The 19973-nt window shown below is 53.9% G+C and overlaps 1 protein-coding gene across 2 annotated transcripts in view; it reads left to right on the top strand.

Annotated features, from left to right (window-relative positions):
- Positions 1–19973, top strand: part of CEMIP2 (cell migration inducing hyaluronidase 2) — a 62202-nt gene that overhangs the window by 2045 nt on the left and 40184 nt on the right. For both annotated transcript variants that reach the window (XM_076067293.1, XM_032949912.2), the window contains exon 2: positions 17091–17365. In XM_076067293.1, the coding sequence (XP_075923408.1) occupies positions 17091–17365 (275 nt within the window). The remainder of the gene's footprint in view (positions 1–17090; positions 17366–19973) is intronic.

Raw genomic sequence — 19973 nt, 5'->3', positions numbered from 1 at the left:
CACATCGGGAGACATTCAGACTCCAGGTGCGTACAGGTGCGTAATGTGAGCACCGAGCAAAATGTTCCCCCGCACCTCGGATTAGCACGTTGGCCACGTACGGTGCGAAAGAAGTTCAACATACATCGACACATAGACTCACACAGAGACCCATAGACTCACACAGACCCATAAACTCACACAGAGACCCACAGACTCACACAGAGACCATAGACTAACACAGATACCAATAGACTCACACAGAGACCCATAGACTCACACAGAGACCCATAGACTCACGCAGACCCACAGACTAACACAGATACCAATAGACTCATACAGAGACCCATAGACTCACAGAGATCCACAGACTCACACAGATACCAATAGACTCACAGAGACCCATAAACTCACACACAGACCCATAAACTCACACGGACCCACAGACTCAGACAGAGACCCATAGACTCACACAGAGACCCATAGACTCACACAGAGATCCACAGACTCACACAGAGCCCATAGACTCACACAGAGATCCACAGACTCATACAGAGACCCACAGACGCACACAGAGACCCAGAGGCTTACACAGAGACCGACAGAATCAAACAGAGATCCATAGGCTCACACAGAGACCCATAGACTCACACAGACCCAACAAGACTAACACAGATACCAATAGACTCACACAGAGACCCATAGACTCACACAGACCCACAGACTCACACAGAGACCCACAGACTCACACAGAGACCCATAGACTCACACAGAGACCCATAGACTACACAGACTCACAGACTAACACAGATACCAATAGACTCACACAGAGACCCATAGACTCACACAGACCCACAGACTCACACAGAGACCCATAGACTCACACAGAGACACATAGACTCACACAGAGACCCACAGACTCACACATACACCCACAGCCTCACACAGAGACCCATAGACTCACACAGAAACACATTGACTCACACAAAGACTATAGTCTCACACAGAGGCCCATAGACTCACACAGAGACCCACAGGCTCACACAGAGACCCATAGACTCACGTAGAGACCCACAGACTCACACAGAGACCCACAGGCTCACACAGAGACCCATAGACTCACATAGAGACAGACAGACTCACACAGAGAACCATAGACTCACACAGACCCATAAACTCACACAGACCCATAGACTCACACAGAGACCCACAGACTCACACAGAGACCATAGACTCACACAGAGACCCACAGACTCACACATAGACCCATAGACTCACACAGAGACCCATAGACTCACGCAGACCCACAGACTAACACATATACCAATAGACTCATACAGAGACCCATAGACTCACACAGAGATCCACAGACTAACACAGAGACCCACAGACTCACAGAGACCTTAGACTCACACAGCGATCCACATACTCAAACAGAGACCCATAGACTCACACAGAGACCCACAGACTCACACAGAGACCCACAGACTCACACAGAGATCCACAGACTCACACAGAGACCCACAGACTCACACAGAGACCCATAGACTCACACAGAGACACATAGACTCACACAGAGACACATAGACTCACACAGAGACCCACAGACTCACACAGAAACAAATAGACTCACACAGAGACCCATAGACTCACACAGATACCAATAAACTCACACAGAGACCCATAGACTCACACAGAGACCCGCAGACTAACACAGAGACCCATAGACTCACACAGAGCCACAGACTAACACAGATACCAATAGACTCACACAGAAACCCATAGACTCACACAGACCCATCGTTTGTTGTCCTTCCCACCGTACCTCCGATGAGCACGATTGGCTACGTACGGTGCGGAAGAAGTTCAACAAACCTCCAGCAGTGGATTGAACATGGCCGATGATAATGGTCATTAACTATTCAGTACCAGCAATCCTCGATCTCCCTGAAACACCTTGACAACTATCGTTTCAATGGGATCTCATCTACGAATTATAAATTGCCCGAATTAATAAAGGAATGAATTTATTGAATGACATTCGTGCCACTGTGAACTCTACGTGAAGGTTAAAGTCGCGGAATCGATTCGCCACGCACGGCGAATCGTGTACCGCTCGCAGACACTCGCACGTCTCCGTGTGAATCATTTACACGGTCATTAATTAGCAAGCTGTGCAATTAACCTCACCTCACTGGCGTTGGGGTCAATTGTGGAGCTCCCTGCGGACTCGGCACTCGATGGGGGGGGGGGGGGTGGGTGTTGGAGGGTTGATGGGGGAAGGGATGGGGGGGGAGTGATGCACACTTTGGGGAGCGGTGGTGCAGCGGCTAGCGCGTTGCCATACGAAACCCGGCGATCCGAATGCCGTTTTACACTCAAGGCCAACACTTGTGGCGGTTGATTTAACCCGTCCTGAGCCTCCGCTAGGTCGACTCAGCCTCAAATTATCTGAATAAGATTCGTGCTGCTGGCCATCCCAACCGCCCCCCACACCCGCCTGGGGTAACGTGCCGGCTTCGCAGGTGCTCGCTAACAGCACTTGCCCCCGAAAGTCTGCTAAGGCTATACGGGGGATCTTTGTCTTGTAATGGAGACGCGGGGAGAAGAGAGCCAACGGCAAGAGCGTGGCATTAAGCGAGCGCCGCGCGTGGGATTGGAACTACCGTCAGGGGTTAGGGTTCGCCGCTATTTCGGATGAGTTATTATTATTGGGAGCGCCTATGACCAATCGCCCGGAATGCGCCCAGTTCTCGCCGCATCTCGCCAGGCTCAGCAGGGGTTGAGCCTGGATAGTGTTTGGACGGAGCCGTTGGCAGTCGCGGAAATGGGCCGGAACGCCGTGGGGGGGGGGGGGGGGAAGTAAAAATTTGAACCCATGTGGCTGCGTTCCTGAAGGAATAAAGGATTCATCTTTTGTTGTTGTTGTTGTAAATTTATTCGGCTCACAGATAGACCCCCGAGGCTAACAGAGAGACCCACAGACTCACACAGAGACTCACAGACACGCACAGAGACTCACAGACTCACACAGAGACACACAGACAAGCGCAGAGACTCACAGACACGCGCAGAGACTCACAGACTCACACAGAGACACACAGGCACGCACAGAAACTCACAGACTCACACAGAGACACACAGACACGCGCAGAGACTCATCGACTCACACAGAGACTCACAGACACGCACAGAGACTCACAGACACGCACAGAGACACACAGGCACGCACAGAGACTCACAGACTCACACAGAGACTCACAGACACGCGCAGAGACACACAGACTCACACAGAGACTCACAGACTCACACAGAGACACACAGACTCACACAGAGACTCACATACACACAGAGACTCACAGACTCACACAGAGACTCACAGACACGCGCAGAGACACACAGACACGCACAGAGACTCACAGACTCACACAGAGACTCACAGACACGCACAGAGACTCACAGACTCACAGACACGCACAGAGATCCACAGACAAACATAGAGATCCACAGACACGCACATAGACTCACAGACACGCACAGACACCCACAGACTCACACAGAGACTCACATACACGCACGGAGACTCACATACACGCACAGAGACTCACAGACTCACACAGAGACTCACAGACACGCGCAGAGACTCACAGACTCACACAGAGACTCACAGACTCACACAGAGACTCACAGACTCACACAGAGACTCACAGACACGCACAGAGACACACAGGCACGCACAGAAACTCACAGACTCACACAGAGACTCACATACACGCACAGAGACTCACAGACAAACACAGAGACTCACAGACTCACACAGAGACTCACAGACTCACACAGAGATTCACAGACTCACACAGAGACCCACAGACAAACACAGAGACTCACAGACTCACACAGAGACCCACAGACTCACACAGAGATTCACAGACACGCACAGAGACTCACAGACACACACAGAGACCCACAGACTCACACAGAGACCCATAGACTCATACAGAGACCCACAGACTAACACAGAGACCCATAGACTCATACAGAGACCCATAGACTCACACAGACCCACAGACTAACACAGAGACACACAGACACGCACAGAGACCCACATACAAACATAGAGACTCACAGACACGCGCAGAGACTCACAGACTCACGCAGAGACTCACAGACACGCACAGAGATTCACAGACACGCGCAGAGACCCACAGACACGTGCAGAGACTCACAGACACGCACAGATGCCCACGAAAACGCATAGAGACCTACAGAGATGCACAGATACTCACAGACACGCACAGAGACCCACATAGATGCACCGATACACTACAGACATGCGCAAAAACCCAAAGAGCCCCACAGACACGCAAAGAGACCCACAGAGACGTACAGAGATCCTACAGACAGGCACAGAGACCCACAGACACGCACGGAGACCCCCACACGGAGCGAAGCTCCATCTCCCCTTCCTCGTGCTCAGATCTCGTGGGGATGGAGGGAATCGTGAACAATAAAATAATACATTGATCATTTATTATTTTATTATCATTCTACGTGACTTTACCGAAAGAACCAAAGAAGATGAATCATTGCAGTCACGAAAGCTTTAAATCGAAATTTAATCGTGAACAAGTTCCCCCGTTCATTTCTTCCCATTTCCAGCCCTGTCCGTCGGCAAGCACAGCGAGGTGGCTGCTGCTGCTGCTGCGAGACGGCTCGGTAGGGCAGCAGAGCGACGGGGGCGCAGCAACGAGCCGTGCAGAACAGATTTGCTCCCCTGCACCTTACCAACCCGCAGTGCCAATCGTTCTCTTAACATATGATGACGATGATGGTGATGATGGTGATGGAAATAATCCTGCTTCGACCTGCACAGGCATGGGTGGGCGGGAGGGGCGGGGGGGCTGTCAATCCACTGCCTCATCCAGCAGTGGATTGACACAGGGGGCTGTACGTGCACGTGCACGCAGCACTGTTGGGCCCCGAGTGATCTCTTGCAAGTCCGTGAGCTCTGCTGTAGCTCTGTGCGCGACAGGCTGTCACTCACACATTCACTCACGCGCGCGCATCCACCCACACGCACACTCACGCACTCACACGCACACACGCGCACACACGCGCACACTCACACTCTCACACATTCATGCACACACTCACGCACACACACATGACAGGCTGTCACGCACACACTCACGCACACACTTCCGCACACACTCACGCACACACTCACGCACTCACGCGCACACTCACGCACTCACACGCACACACGCGCACACTCACACACTCATGCACACACTCACGCACAAACGCATGACAGGCTGTCACTCACACACTCACTCACGCGCGCACTCACACACGCGCACACTCACCAAGGCGCACACTCACAAACACTCACACACTCATGCACACACTCACTCACACACTCGAGGACACACAAGAGTACTGGCTGTCACTCACACACTCACGCGCTCACGCACGCACGCACACGCGCGCACTCACGCAAATGCACGCGAAGGAAATATCTTGTTACTTGTTACCCACTTACGCACTTGCAAGTGCACCCGGCATACCCACGTGGTATAAGCAACGTCCGCTACGTCCGCTCAAATACACACGCAGCCCTTTAAAGCACCCATCAATATACACAATGGGTAGCAGTGGTGCGCGCAGTGTGCTGCGTAAAACTTGCCACCTGAGTTTGATCCACGCGACCGGTTCATCTCTTAATGAGAATTCCGTATGAGGGGGGGCGGGGGGGAGCGGTGGTGCCGTAGTGGTTAGCGCACTGCGGCAATGACTTGAGCTAGATTCGTGACCATGGCGAGTGAGATCTGAACAGTTTCACCATCCCAAACTGACCGGTAGTTGCCGACACGTAATTTAGAAGCCTTCCCCCGGCAATGAATTGACAAAATCTTGTACATTGTTAAACAATACTATTACGCACACAGTAATAATTTACCGCGCGTGTAAACGATACTGATTTTTTTCATTTGACTGTTGACAAAAGTTATTGGGATGTGGCTGGGCACCTGGTGGCTGAAAGGGATGACGGCCGGTGGTCGAGACTAGCTACGGAGTGGCAGCCAACGGAGGGAACGCGTCCCAGAGAATGTCCACGCGTGTGTGGGTGTTGGGTGATCATTACGTCGCAGGGTCGTGAAAGATGGTTGCAGGCTTGGGGAGACCTTCATCCAGCAGTGGATTGACCATGGCTGATGTCAGTACTGACACACAAAGACAAAGATCCCCGTATAAGCTTATAAGACTGTTGGGGCAAGTGCTGTTAGCGAGCACTTATGAAAGCCGGCACGGCACACGAGGGGTTGGGTAGCTGGTACCTCGCCTGGCCGCCTTTAATCTCCCGAGTGGCGATGTTTCCACACCGCACCAGGTACTCATTTGAGGCTGAGTCGACCGAGGGGAGGTCCAGGACCGGTTCCGATATTCGTCACCGGTGTTGGCCGTGAGCGGGAATCGAACTCGGGACGCCGGGTTCGTAGAGGAGCGCGCTAACCGCTACACTACCACTGACACATTCACGTCTACACGTAGATACATACACAGTCAACGACATCGCATACACACGTTCACAAAACACACGCGCATACACAAATCTCTCCAACGGCGTCCCATGTCGTCAGATTCTTACACGCTAAACAGGGACTTCATCCTGGCCAGTACTTGGTAGGCGCGGTAGGCTTGGACTGCGAGGTGTCCGGGCTATGGATTCTTGAACTCATCTGTGCGGACCATTGAACTATCGCCCCCACCAATGCGTGGTGGATTTTCTCCGGGTTCCCAACTTTCCTCCCATACGCGAAGCCAAACTTCTCGTCGATGCGAGTGGCCACACATCCCCACGGTAAGGAAGGACGCTCGCGACAAAACGCGTCCAGAGACTCGTCGAGGCTTTAGCCGGGTGGATGAAGGTCGCGGGGGCGATTAACTCCGTTCCCACCATCTCAGGCATGGGCCCCCCCGCGTGTTAAATTTAGCAGCAGCTGGCCAAGGGATCAGAGTGCTGTTAAGATGACACCACGGCTAGCAGCAGCAGAGGCGCACGCAAAGGTGGGGGCCTAAAGGGGGCGGTTGACTCACCCCCGACCCCACCCCCCCCCGTCCCCCCCCCAGACCCCCCCGTCCCCCCCGCTGTGTGTCATAAACTAATTTTGAGATTGGCCGTAAACAACTCAGATTTCTGATGTTCCGAGTCAGAAACTTTGCATCTGGGTGCGGTCGCTGACCGCCAACCACCAACAATACCACCAGCGCCACCACCACAATTTTCACCACCACCGCACCGACCGTCACCACCAGCAGCACCTCCATCACCGCCACTGGCACCCGGGGAGCAAAGCAGACCCCGGCAAGATATGTATCCCGCTCGGCAGGCAATCCCTCGGGACCCCCACGGGAGACGGAGACGAAGAGTGGTAGATGCAAGCGGCCGACAATGAGCGCATCGCCCGGAATCGCTCTCCTCGTCGCCGGCTTCTAGGAAGCCAAGCGGGCTTTAGCCTGCGCAGTTGTGGGGAATGGGTGACCACCATCCGCTCAGCGGGAGCTGTTTAGAAGTTGCCTCTGCTGCACGCGTTTGTGCAGCGTCAAACAATCGTTGAACTGTGTATGCGGCCCCTCATATTCATCAAACCGCAGCGCGGTGAACTTTGTGGCCAAATGCGAAAACAATTCTCGGAGCATTTATTTGCAGTCGGTTCTGTAATGTCCCATTCCGCGGACCGTTCTCTGCCACACGGAGTGGCTGGCGATGCGAGGGCACCGCCTGGACTCGTGTCTCTCCTGACGAGGCTACGTCGGTGCAACTGGGAACGGGCATTGACAACGCATTCCGTTGGAATGAAATCGGGAGGAACGACGCGAATGAAGGACTGAACGAGTTGTGTTCACAGCGACCCCGTTCGCATCGGCTGCGTTAGCGTGGCGTGTGGGTGATTGCGCAATCCTGGCCTGGGATCCCCGCAGCCCCCGCTGCGCTTACAGCTGCGGATCTGGAACCAATTCTGTGGCTTGGGGATTGGGCATTGTAAGCCGTTGGGGGTGGCGGGGGGTTGAGGGAGGGGGCGTGCGGGTGAGTTGGGGGTTGTGCTGGTAAGTTGGTCGTGGTGTTGGTGAGTTGGGGGTGGTGCTGATGAGTTGGGGGTGGTGTTGGTGAGTTGGGGGTGTTGCTGGTGAGTTGGGGGTTGTGCTGGTGAGTTGGGGGTGGTGTTGGTGAGTTGGGGGTGGTGCTGGTGAGTTGGGGGTGGTGCTGGTGAGTTGGGGGTGGTGTTGGTGAGTTGGGGGTGGTGCTGGTGAGTTGGGGGTGGTGTTGGTGAGTTGGGGGTGGTGTTGGTGAGTTGGGGGTGGTGCTGGTGAGTTGGGGGTTGTGTTGGTGAGTTGGGGGTGGTGTTGGTGAGTTGGGGGTGGTGTTGGTGAGTTGGGGGTGGTGTTGGTGAGTTGGGGTGGTGCTGGTGAGTTGGGGGTGGTGCTGGTGAGTTGGGGGTGGTGTTGGTGAGTTGGGGGTGTTGCTGGTGAGTTGGGGGTTGTGCTGGTGAGTTGGGGGTGGTGTTGGTGAGTTGGGGGTGGTGCTGGTGAGTTGGGGGTGGTGCTGGTGAGTTGGGGGTGGTGTTGGTGAGTTCGGGGTGGTGCTGGTGAGTTGGGGGTGGTGTTGGTGAGTTGGGGGTGGTGTTGGTGAGTTGGGGGTGGTGCTGGTGAGTTGGGGGTTGTGTTGGTGAGTTGGGGGTGGTGTTGGTGAGTTGGGGGTGGTGTTGGTGAGTTGGGGGTGGTGTTGGTGAGTTGGGGGTGGTATTGGTGAGTTGGGGGTGTTGCTGGTAATTTGGGGGTGGTGTTGGTGAGTTGGGGGTGGTGCTGGTGAGTTGGGGGTGGTGTTGGTGAGTTGGGGGTGTTGCTGGTGAGTTGGGGGTGGTGTTGGTGAGTTGGGGGTGGTGCTGGTGAGTTTGGGGTGGTGTTGGTGAGTTGGGGGTGGTGTTGGTGAGTTGGGGGTGGTATTGGTGAGTTGGGGGTGTTGCTGGTGATTTGGGGGTGGTGTTGGTGAGTTGGGGGTGGTGTTAGTGAGTTGGGGGTGGTGTTGGTAAGTTGGGGGTGTTGCTGGTGATTTGGGGGTGGTGTTGGTGAGTTGGGGGTTGTGCTGGTGAGTTTGGGGTGGTGCTGGTGAGTTGGGGGTGGTGTTGGTGATTTGGGGGTGGTGCTGGTGAGTTCGAGGTGGTGTTAGTGAGTTGGGGGTGGTGTTGGTAAGTTGGGGGTGGTGTTGGTGAGTTGGGGGTGGTGTTGGTGAGTTGGGGGTGGTATTGGTGAGTTGGGGGTGTTGCTGGTAATTTGGGGGTGGTGTTGGTGATTAGGGGGTGGTGTTGGTGAGTTGGGGGTGGTGCTGGTGAGTTGGGGGTAGTATTGGTGAGTTGGGCGTGGTGCTGGTGAATTGGGGGTTGTGCTGGTGAGTTGGGGGTGTTGCTGGTGAGTTTGGGGTGGTATTGGTGAGTTGGGGGTGGTGTTGGTGAGTTGGGGGTGTTGCTGGTGAGTTGGGGGTGGTGTTGGTGAGTTGGGGGTGGTGCTGGTGAGTTGGGGGTGGTGTTGGTGAGTTGGGAGTGGTGCTGGTGAGTTGGGGGTGATGCTGGTGAGTTGGGGGTGGTGCTGGTGAGTTGGGGGTGGTGTTGGTGAGTTGGGGGTGGTGCTGGTGAGTTGGGGGTGGTGCTGGTGAGTTGGGGGTGGTGCTGGTGAGTTGGGGGTGGTGCTGGTGAGTTGGGGGTGGTGTTGGTGAGTTGGGGGTGGTGCTGGTGAGTTGGGCGTGGTGCTGGTGAGTTGGGGGTGGTATTGGTGAGTTGGGGGTGATGCTGGTGAGTTGGGAGTGGTGCTGGTGAGTTGGGGGTGGTGTCGGTGAGTTGGGCTGGTGCTGGTGAGTTGGGGGGTGGTGCTGGTGAGTGAGGGGGTGGTGCTGGTGAGTTGGGGGTGGTATTGGTGAGTTGGGGGTGATGCTGGTGAGTTGGGGGTGGTGTTGGTGAGTTGGGGTGGTGTTGGTGAGTTGGGGGTGGTATTGGTGAGTTTGGGGTTGTGCTGGTGAGTTGGGGGTGGTGCTGGTGAGTTTGGTTTGGTGTTGGTGAGTTGGGGGTGGTGCTGGTGAGTTGGGGGTGGTGCTGGTGAGTTGGGGGTGGTGCTGGTGAGTTGGGGGTGGTGTTGGTGAGTTGGGGGTGGTGCTGGTGAGTTGGGAGTGGTGCTGGTGAGTTGGGGGTGGTGTCGGTGAGTTGGGGTGGTGCTGGTGAGTTGGGGGTGGTGCTGGTGAGTTGTGGGTGGTGTTGGTGAGTTGGGGGTGGTGTTGGTGAGTTGGGAGTGGTGTTGGTGAGTTGGGGGTGGTGTCGGTGAGTTGGGGTGGTGCTGGTGAGTTGGGGGTGGTGCTGGTGAGTTGTGGGTGGTGTTGGTGAGTTGGGGGTGGTCCTGGTGAGTGGGGGGTGGTGCTGGTGAGTTTGGTTTGGTGCTCGTGAGTTGGGGGGTTTGCTGAGAGCGGACGGAGAGTTGGTTCGAGTTAAGGTGGATAGGAGTTGAGTGTTTGTGTGTGCGGCATGTGGGGAGAGTTGGGTGATGTGGGGGGAAGCTCGTGTTGGTTTGTCTCTCTTTGTTTTTGGGTGTGTGTCCGTGTACCGTGTACGTGTGCATGTAGACAGCATCACACGTGTGATGCTGCGTGTGTTTACGTGTGATGCTGTGTGTGTCTGCGTGCGATGCTGTGTGTGTCTACGTATGATGCTGTGTGTCTATACGTGTGATGCTGTGTGTCAAAGTGTGATGCTGTGTGTCCACGTGTGATGCTGTGTGTGTCTACGTGTGATGCTGTGTGTGTCTACGTGTGATGCTGTGTGTGTCTGTACGTGCGATGCCGTGTGTCTACGTGTGATGCTGTGTGTGTCTACGTGTGATGCTGTGTGTGTCTACGTGTGATGCTGTGTGTCTCCGTGTGTATGTAGACAGTATCACACGTGCGATGCCGTGTGTCAACGTGTGATGCTGTGTGTCTTCGTGTGATGCCGTGTGTCCACGTGTGATGCTGTGTGTGTCTACGTGTGATGCTGTGTGTGTCTACGTGTGATGCCGTGTGTCTACGTGTGATGCTGTGTGTCAACGTGTGATGCTGTGTGTCTACGTGTGATGCTGTGTGTCTACGTGTGATGCTGTGTGTGTCTACGTGTGGTGCTGTGTGTGTGTCTACGTGTGATGCTGTGTGTCTACGTGTGATGCTGTGTGTGTCTACATGTGATGCCGTGTGTCCACGTGTGATGCTGTGTGTGTCTACGTGTGATGCCGTGTGTCTACGTGTGATGCTGTGTGTCTACGTGTGATGCTGTGTGTGTCTACTTGTGACGCTGTGTGTGTCTACGTGTGATGCTGTGTGTCTACGTGTGATGCTGTGTGTGTCTACATGTGATGCCGTGTGTCCACGTGTGATCCTGTGTGTGTCTGTATGTGTGATGCTGTGTGTGTCTACGTGTGATGCTGTGTGTCTACGTGTGATGCTGTGTGTCTACGTGTGACGCTGTGTGTGTCTACGTGTGATGCTGTGTGTGTCTACTTGTGATGCTGTGTGTGTCTACGTGTGACGCTGTGTGTGTCTACGTGTGATGCTGTGTGTCTACGTGTGATGCTGTGTGTGTCTGTATGTGTGATGCTGTGTGTGTCTACGTGTGATGCTGTGTGTCTACGTGTGATGCTGTGTGTGTCTGTATGTGTGATGCTGTGTTTGTCTACGTGTGATGCTGTGTGTCTACGTGTGATGCTGTGTGTGTCTACGTGTGACGCTGTGTGTGTCTACTTGTGATGCTGTGTGTGTCTGTATGTGTGATGCTGTGTTTGTCTACGTGTGATGCTGTGTGTCTACGTGTGATGCTGTGTGTGTCTACGTGTGACGCTGTGTGTGTCTACTTGTGATGCTGTGTGTGTCTGTACGTGTGATGCTGTGTGTGTCTACGTGTGATGCTGTGTGTGTCTACGTGCGATGCTGTTTGTGTCTACGTGTGATGCTGTGTGTCTACGTGTGTATGTAGACAGTATCACACGTGCGATGCCGTGTGTCAACGTGTGATGCTGTGTGTCTTCGTGTGATGCCGTGTGTCCACGTGTGATGCCGTGTGTTCACGTGTGATGCCGTGTGTTTACGTGTGATGCTGTGTGTCAACGTGTGATGCCGTGTGTCTACGTGTGATGCTGTGTGTGTCTACGTGTGATGCCGTGTGTCTACGTGCGATGCTGTGTGTCAACGTGTGATGCTGTGTGTCTACGTGTGATGCTGTGTCTACGTGTGATGCTGTGTGTGTCTACGTGTGATGCTGTGTGTGTCTACGTGTGATGTCGTGTGTCTACGTGTGATGCTGTGTGTGTCTACGTGTGATGCCGTGTGTCTACGTGCGATGCTGTGTGTCTACGTGTGATGCTGTGTCTACGTGTGATGCTGTGTGTCTACGTGTGATGCTGTGTCTACGTGTGATGCTGTGTGTGTCTACGTGTGATGCTGTGTGTGTCTGTACGTGTGATGCTGTGTGTCTACGTGTGATGCTGTGTGTGTGTCTACGTGTGATGCTGTGTGTCTGTACGTGTGACGCTGTGTGTCTGTACGTGTGATAATGTGTGTGTCTGTACGTGTGATGCTGTGTGTGTCTACCAGCGATGCTGTGTGTCTACGTGTGATGCTGTGTGTCTACGTGTGATGCTGTGTCTACGTGTGATGCTGTGTGTATCTACGTGCGATGCTGTTTGTGTCTACGTGCGATGCTGTGTGTCTGTATGTGTGATGCTGTGTGTGTCTACGTGTGATGCTGTGTGTGTCTACGTGCGATGCTGTTTGTGTCTACGTGTGATGCTGTGTGTCTACGTGTGTATGTAGACAGTATCACACGTGCGATGCCGTGTGTCAACGTGTGATGCTGTGTGTCTTCGTGTGATGCCGTGTGTCCACGTGTGATGCCGTGTGTCCACGTGTGATGCCGTGTGTTTACGTGTGATGCTGTGTGTCAACGTGTGATGCCGTGTGTCTACGTGTGATGCTGTGTGTGTCTACGTGTGATGCCGTGTGTCTACGTGCGATGCTGTGTGTCAACGTGTGATGCTGTGTGTCTACGTGTGATGCTGTGTCTACGTGTGATGCTGTGTGTGTCTACGTGTGATGCTGTGTGTGTCTACGTGTGATGTCGTGTGTCTACGTGTGATGCTGTGTGTGTCTACGTGTGATGCCGTGTGTCTACGTGCGATGCTGTGTGTCAACGTGTGATGCTGTGTGTCTACGTGTGATGCTGTGTCTACGTGTGATGCTGTGTGTGTCTACGTGTGATGCTGTGTGTGTCTGTACGTGTGATGCTGTGTGTCTACGTGTGATGCTGTGTGTGTGTCTACGTGTGATGCTGTGTGTCTGTACGTGTGACGCTGTGTGTCTGTACGTGTGATAATGTGTGTGTCTGTACGTGTGATGCTGTGTGTGTCTACCTGCGATGCTGTGTGTCTACGTGTGATGCTGTGTCTACGTGTGATGCTGTGTGTATCTACGTGCGATGCTGTTTGTGTCTACGTGCGATGCTGTGTGTCTGTACGTGTGATGCTGTGTGTGTCTGTACGTGTGATGCTGTGTGTCTACGTGTGATGCTGTGTGTGCGCACGTGGGTGAGATGCGAGTGACGCCTGCCTCAAGTTACGCACGATCGTCAAAATAATCGCCGCGATTTGCGACTCGTTTCATGCACAAATCAAATTACCCCATTTTGGCTGCAGAATGTGCTGCTACTTCTACTGATGTTATTCACGATAATGGTGGTGATGGCGCCGGTGTTATTGCTGCTGCTGTCGATGATGATGCCGTTAAGATGATGCATCACGACATTAATGTATGTATGTTGAACTTCGTTTGCACCGTACGTAGCCAACCGTGCTTATCGGAGGGGGCGGGGAAGGACGACAAACTTTGGGTCTCTGTGCGAGTCTATGGGTCTCTGTGTGAGTCTATGTGTCTCTGTGTGAGTCTATGGGTCTCTGTGCAAGTCTGTGGATCTCTGTGTGAGTCTATGGGTCTTTGTGTAAGTCTATGGGACTCTGTGTGAGTCTATGTGTCTCTGTGTGAGTCTATGTGTCTCTGTGTGAGTCTATGGGTCTTTGTGTAAGTCTATGGGTCTCTGTGTAAGTATATGGGTCTCTGTATGAGTCTATGGGTCTCTGTGTAAGTCTATGGGTCTCTGTGTAAGTCTATGGGTCTCTGTGTGAGTCTACTAGAATCTGTGTGAGTCTATTGGACTCTGTGTGAGTCTATTAGACTCTGTGTGAGTCTATTGGACTCTGTGTGAGTCCATGGGTCTCTGTTTGAGTCTATTGGACTCTGTGTGAGTCTATGGGTCTCTGTGTGAGTCTATTAGACTCTGTGTGAGTCTATGGGTCTCTGTGTAAGTCTATGGGACTGTGTGAGTCTATGTGTCTCTCTGTGAGTCTATTGGACTCTGTGTGAGTCTGTGTGCGTGTATATTGAACTTCGTTCGCACCGTACGTAGCCAACCGCGATAATTATCGGAGGTGCGGGGGAAGGACAACAAACAAGCAGTTCAAAAGAAGTGACATTCTACATCATGGGACCTCCTTTGCCAGTACCAAAATATGATAATAGGTTTTTTCCCTTTTATCTGGCAACAAAAGAGGTGTTAAGTTGTTAAAACACCAAACTCAAACCTTTTACAAGGAATCATGTCTGCATTAACCACAATACTTGTGGTCAAAATGCAAACAAAAAAATACTCTGATAATATATGCATCGTATTTTCAACTGATTGGTCCACACCAGAGACAGCTTTCTTTTGAGCCTTGCCTCAAACGGTGGTAGACCAGAGGACGCCAAAAGGCGTCACAAAGAACAAAGACAATGCCACTATCAGAGTAATGAGAGCTCGGGGTGAGCATCTACATCATGGGACCTCCTTTGCCAGTTCCAAAATACGATAATAGGTTTTTCCCCTTTTATCTGGCAACACAACTTAACAACTTAACACCTGTTTTGTTGCCAGATAAAAGGAGAAAAACCCTATTATCAAGTGACATTTTGCACGTGATCGGAATTGTTCTGCAATGCGGATTCACAATTTTAATTTTCCCACGAGAAAAAGCTGACACTGTCATAGAGATGCTTCTCGTGAAAGGAATTGCGTCTCCACGGACAGTCCATAGCAAAAGCGAGGTACCTTTGATGCCGCCCTGCATGCACGTCAGTGGCTGTAGGAATTGTGCCCGTTCAGTTGCATGCAACTTCAGCAAGGTGTATATATATCAAACACTCGCGCACTTTGACGACACGGGGCAGGCATCTTCACGATGGTGCTCATCTCGCGAGATTGCTGCACCAATACTCCTTGGTTCTTTCGGTAAAGTCACGTGGGTCGAAATAAAATAAAATAAATCACGACGGGTTTTTTGTTTGTTTTTGTGCTTGATGACGACCGCTTGTGTTGCGACCGAAACGTCGTGATTTGTTTTATTTTATTTCGACCCACGTGACTTTACCGAAAGAACCAAAGAGTATGGATTCCTGCAGTGACGAAAGCTTCAAATCAAGATTGCTGCACCTGTTACGCGTTGCAGCCGTCGCCTTAAGCGCAACTCGAGCAGACGTCAAGCACGCCTGGACGACGTTGTTGCTTTAATTCGAAAGCAACATTGTTGATGGGTATTATGAACGTTGCGCGGTGCAACTAGACTTTTGCGGAAATTCGGCGAAGCGAGTGGAAACTTCGGGCGTGTGATGATTGTCGCGAAACACGTGGCGATTATCTCGGTGCAAGTGGTTCTTAAGCTCGACTGCAAGCCTTGGTTCTCAAACGTTTACAAAAAAAATGATTGCGTTCATAAATACACAAAAAACCGACGTTGCCCGTGCTTAATTTGTGTTTCGACGATTTACCTTCTAAAAAAATCTGCCCACGTCTCGAACCCCCAGGGGGTGCATGGTGCACCCCAGGCTAAGAGCCACTGTCTTCGTGATTGTTAACACATTCTCCTGCGGAGGGAGCTGGTAGAAACGTTGGGTTGCTCGGTCAATGGCCAGGGTCAACGGCGGCACCACGTGGTGTATTCCGCAAATATGTCCGACTGTGAGGGCGGGCATAAGCCGGCGTGAGTAGGTTAAACGTTGAGTTTTATAAGGGCACCACGGGGTGACCAGCCCCTCCCCACCCAGCCCCACCCCTCCCACCCCCCACCCAGCCCCACCCTCCCCACCCAGCCCCTCCCCACCCTCCCCACCCAGCCCCACCCTCCCCACCCTCCCCACCCTCCCCACCCTCCCCACCCAGCCCCTCCCCACCCAGCCCCACTCCACCCTCCCCTCCCCACCCAGCCCCTCCCTCCCCACCCAGCCCCTCCCCACCCTCCCCTCTCCACCCAACTCCTCCCCACCTAGCCCCTCCCCACCCTCCCCTCTCCACCCAGCCCCACCCCTCCCATTTTTGGATGCACGACGGACGGACGGACACAATACACCCCTGTGGGCTGGTGGTGTAACCAGGAGGTTCCTACCAGTATTATCATTACATCATTAATAAAATGCCTTCTGTCTACACATCCACCCCAATCACCGGTTTCTCTCCGCGTCCACCCTCACCTATTCCGCAACCCCTCTCCATCCACCTCTTCCATGCCCCCCCCCCCCCGTCGCACACCCCCCGTTACACCCCTCCCCCCAACCCACAGTCAGCTCCCTGGAGCCATCAATGACCCCATCCACTACCACCAAACAAAGACAAAGGTCCCCCAGTATAGCCTGAACAGACTGTTGGGGCAAGTGCCGTTAGCGAACACCTATGAAGGCCGGTACAGCACACGACGGGGATGGGTGGCTAAGACCACTGCCAAGCTGCCACCTGCACACGCGCAGAACCAATACAAAGACAAAGATCCCCTGTATAGCCCTAACAGACTGTTGGGGCAGGTGTTGTTGCCGAGCACACACACACACACACGTACTCGTTCACACACAAAGCAGCCTCGCACCACGTGTACACCCACAGGCATTGCGTTTGCTGTCACGTCGCCCGGGTTCGTAGCGCAGCGCTCAAAGTCGAACTGACTAAACGAAGTTGTAACTTCACCAGGCAAGGCCCACCGGGGCTCCTTCTCGGGATGGGGACGGAGAGCGCGTGCCCTCCGGGTCGCGACGAGAAGCGCGCGACTCGAGCCTGCTGGGTGCGGGTCGCGCCGTGCGCTCGCTTCCTCGCCACCGCCACCACCCCCCACGTCCTCCTCCTCCTCGCCGCCGCCGCCGTCGCCCTGGTCGTCGTCGTCATCGTCGTCGTCGTCTCGACGCACGGCGGCGGAGACGGCGGCGCTCCGCCGACTGACGGCGCTCCCCGCCTCTTCCCTGCCGACGGTGAGCGCGACGCCACTCGATGCTTTTTTGTTCGATATATTTATTCATTTATTTGCTGCGCTCAACTCAACGAGCGACGCGACCGGAGTTGAACCCGAAGTTGATTCGACGCTGAATGTGACGCGCGACCTTGACCCCGTTGACCCCGTCGCGACGTTTGACGCCACGCGACTCGGCTCGGTGTGACGCGGTGTGCTTCTTCATTTCGACGATTGAAGGCGAACTCACGGCGGGGTCGTCGTAGGTCAGAAAAGCGACGTTAACAGACTCGCCCGCCGTCTAGATTCCTAAACATAGTCCCTATACGTAGCCCCTACACGTAGCCCCTACACATAGCCCCTACACATAGCCCCTACACACAGTCCCTACACGTAGCCCCTACACATAGCCCCTACACATAGCTACTACACATAGTCCCGATACATAGCCCCTACACATAACCCCTATACATAGCCCCTACACATAGCCCTCTACATAGCCCCAACACATAGCCCTCTACATAGCCCCAACACATAGCCCCTACACATAGTCCCTACACATAGCCCTACATATAGTCCCTACACATAGCCCTATACATAGCCCCTACACATAGCCCCTACACATAGCCCCATACACATAGCCCCAACACATAGTCCCTACACATAGTCCCTATACATAGCCCCTACACATAGCCCTCTACATAGCCCCAACACATAGCCCCTACACATAGTCCCTACACATAGCCCTATACATAGCCCCTACACATAGCCCCATACACATAGCCCCAACACATAGTCCCTACACATAGTCCCTGTACATAGCCCCTACACATAGCCCTATACATAGCCCCTACACATAGTCCCTACACATAGCCCTATACATAGCCCCTACACATAGCCCCATACACATAGCCTCATACACATAGTCCCTACACATAGCCCCATACACATAGCCCCTACACATCGCCCCATACACATAGCCCCTACACATCACCCCATACACATAGCCCCATACACATAGCCCCATACACATAGCCCCTACACATCGCCCCATACACATAGCCCCATACACATCGCCCCATACACATAGCCCCATACACATACCTCCCTTCATAGCTCTGAAGGGGGTCTGTGTTGATGTTTGTTGTACTGCGGCTTTAGGGTTCTACGTACGCCCTGCGCTCGTGAGAACAAGTACGACTTTTAACACACACGCCATAGATATGTTCGTAGCGCAGTGCGCTAACCACTACACTACCGCTCCCCACTACCGCGCGTGAGCCAGATGCAAATACAAAGATCCCCCGTATAGCCTTAACAGACTGTTGGGGCAAGTGCTGTTAGCGAGTAGCACCTACGAAGGCCGACGCGGCACACGAGGGGGTGGGGGTAGGCCAGCACCACGCCCGACCGCCTTTGTCTCCCCCAATGACGATGTTTACACACCGCACCAGGTAATCATTTGAGGCCGAGTCGACCTAGGGGGAGGCTCAGGAGCGGTTCAGATAATCGTCACCGGTGTTGGCCGTGAGCGGGACTCGAACTCGTGTCGCCGGGTTTGTAGGCGCAGCAGCGCAGCGCTAACCGCTATGCCACCGCTCCCCACAAGCCCAGGTGCACGCACTCACACGCACCGACACACACGCGCGACTCAACATGATTCTGACCCAGCGGGCAACGTCAGCTCTCACGATCTCACCATCCGCTCATCCGCCGGACGGGGGAACCCCGGCTTTGGCAAAAAAAAAAAATGAGAGCTCAGCGTGTGGCCGCACGTGGCTCCTGCCCGGCCACATTGAGCGATCTCTGGGCTCACTTTCTCAACGACTCACGTGCTCACTCAATCGCCGCTTGGTAATTTAGACAGGGGGCCCGCCACCACTGTGCCACCTCGGCAGTGGCGTGGTAGCCACATTATGAGCTGAGGGGGTGCGGCAGTCGCTCAGGTGGGACCCCAATATTGCTGAAAACTAATCTCATGGTCAAGGGGACCCCCCCCCAACTCGTAGCTTTGGCCACCAAGGGGAAGGGTGGGGGGCAAGGCACCCCCCCCTGCCCCCCCCACGCTTGTTACGCTACTGCCATCGAGGGCTTGCGAGGTGGTGTAGGAATGTGGTCACGCGTGGCAAGACGTGGCCAGGTCACGTCACTTTTGAGTTGTGACCACCCCCCCCCCCCACCCCCCAGTATGCAGCGTGGCTCTGGACTTTCTCCCTGGAGTTTCCGGTCGTTTTCTTCCTTCCTCCTCGCGAAAGAATCCGATGAAATACAATTTTTTTTTTTAAAAGGACTCAACGACGGCGTTCAAGGGACGTGAGCCAAACATCTGGACGCGCGGCCCTCGCGCTAGAGACGGGAGAGTCGTGAGAGTCGGCGAGGCCCTGCTGCGTAGAGACGACGAGAATGCAATATCGCGACTGTCATTTTTTGCATCGCTCGCAATTGCAGCTGATGCGAACGCACGATCTAACCCCTCCCCCACCCCCCCCCCCCCCCACCTCCAAAATAAAAACCCCTTCCGTTATGGATTATATTGGTCGCGAAAGCCTTCGTGTTAAACTGCCCTTTTTTGGCGTAACAAAAAAAACCAAGACGAAAAAAGTCCGCGGGCACAGGTCACGGTGCCCACG

The sequence above is a fragment of the Petromyzon marinus genome, chromosome 1 (assembly GCF_048934315.1).
Source record: "Petromyzon marinus isolate PM22_M1 ecotype Great Lakes invasive population chromosome 1, UKy_Petmar_22M1.pri1.0, whole genome shotgun sequence".
Classification (NCBI taxonomy): Eukaryota; Metazoa; Chordata; class Hyperoartia; order Petromyzontiformes; family Petromyzontidae; genus Petromyzon; species Petromyzon marinus.
This window is presented reverse-complemented; position numbering and strand designations above follow the sequence as displayed.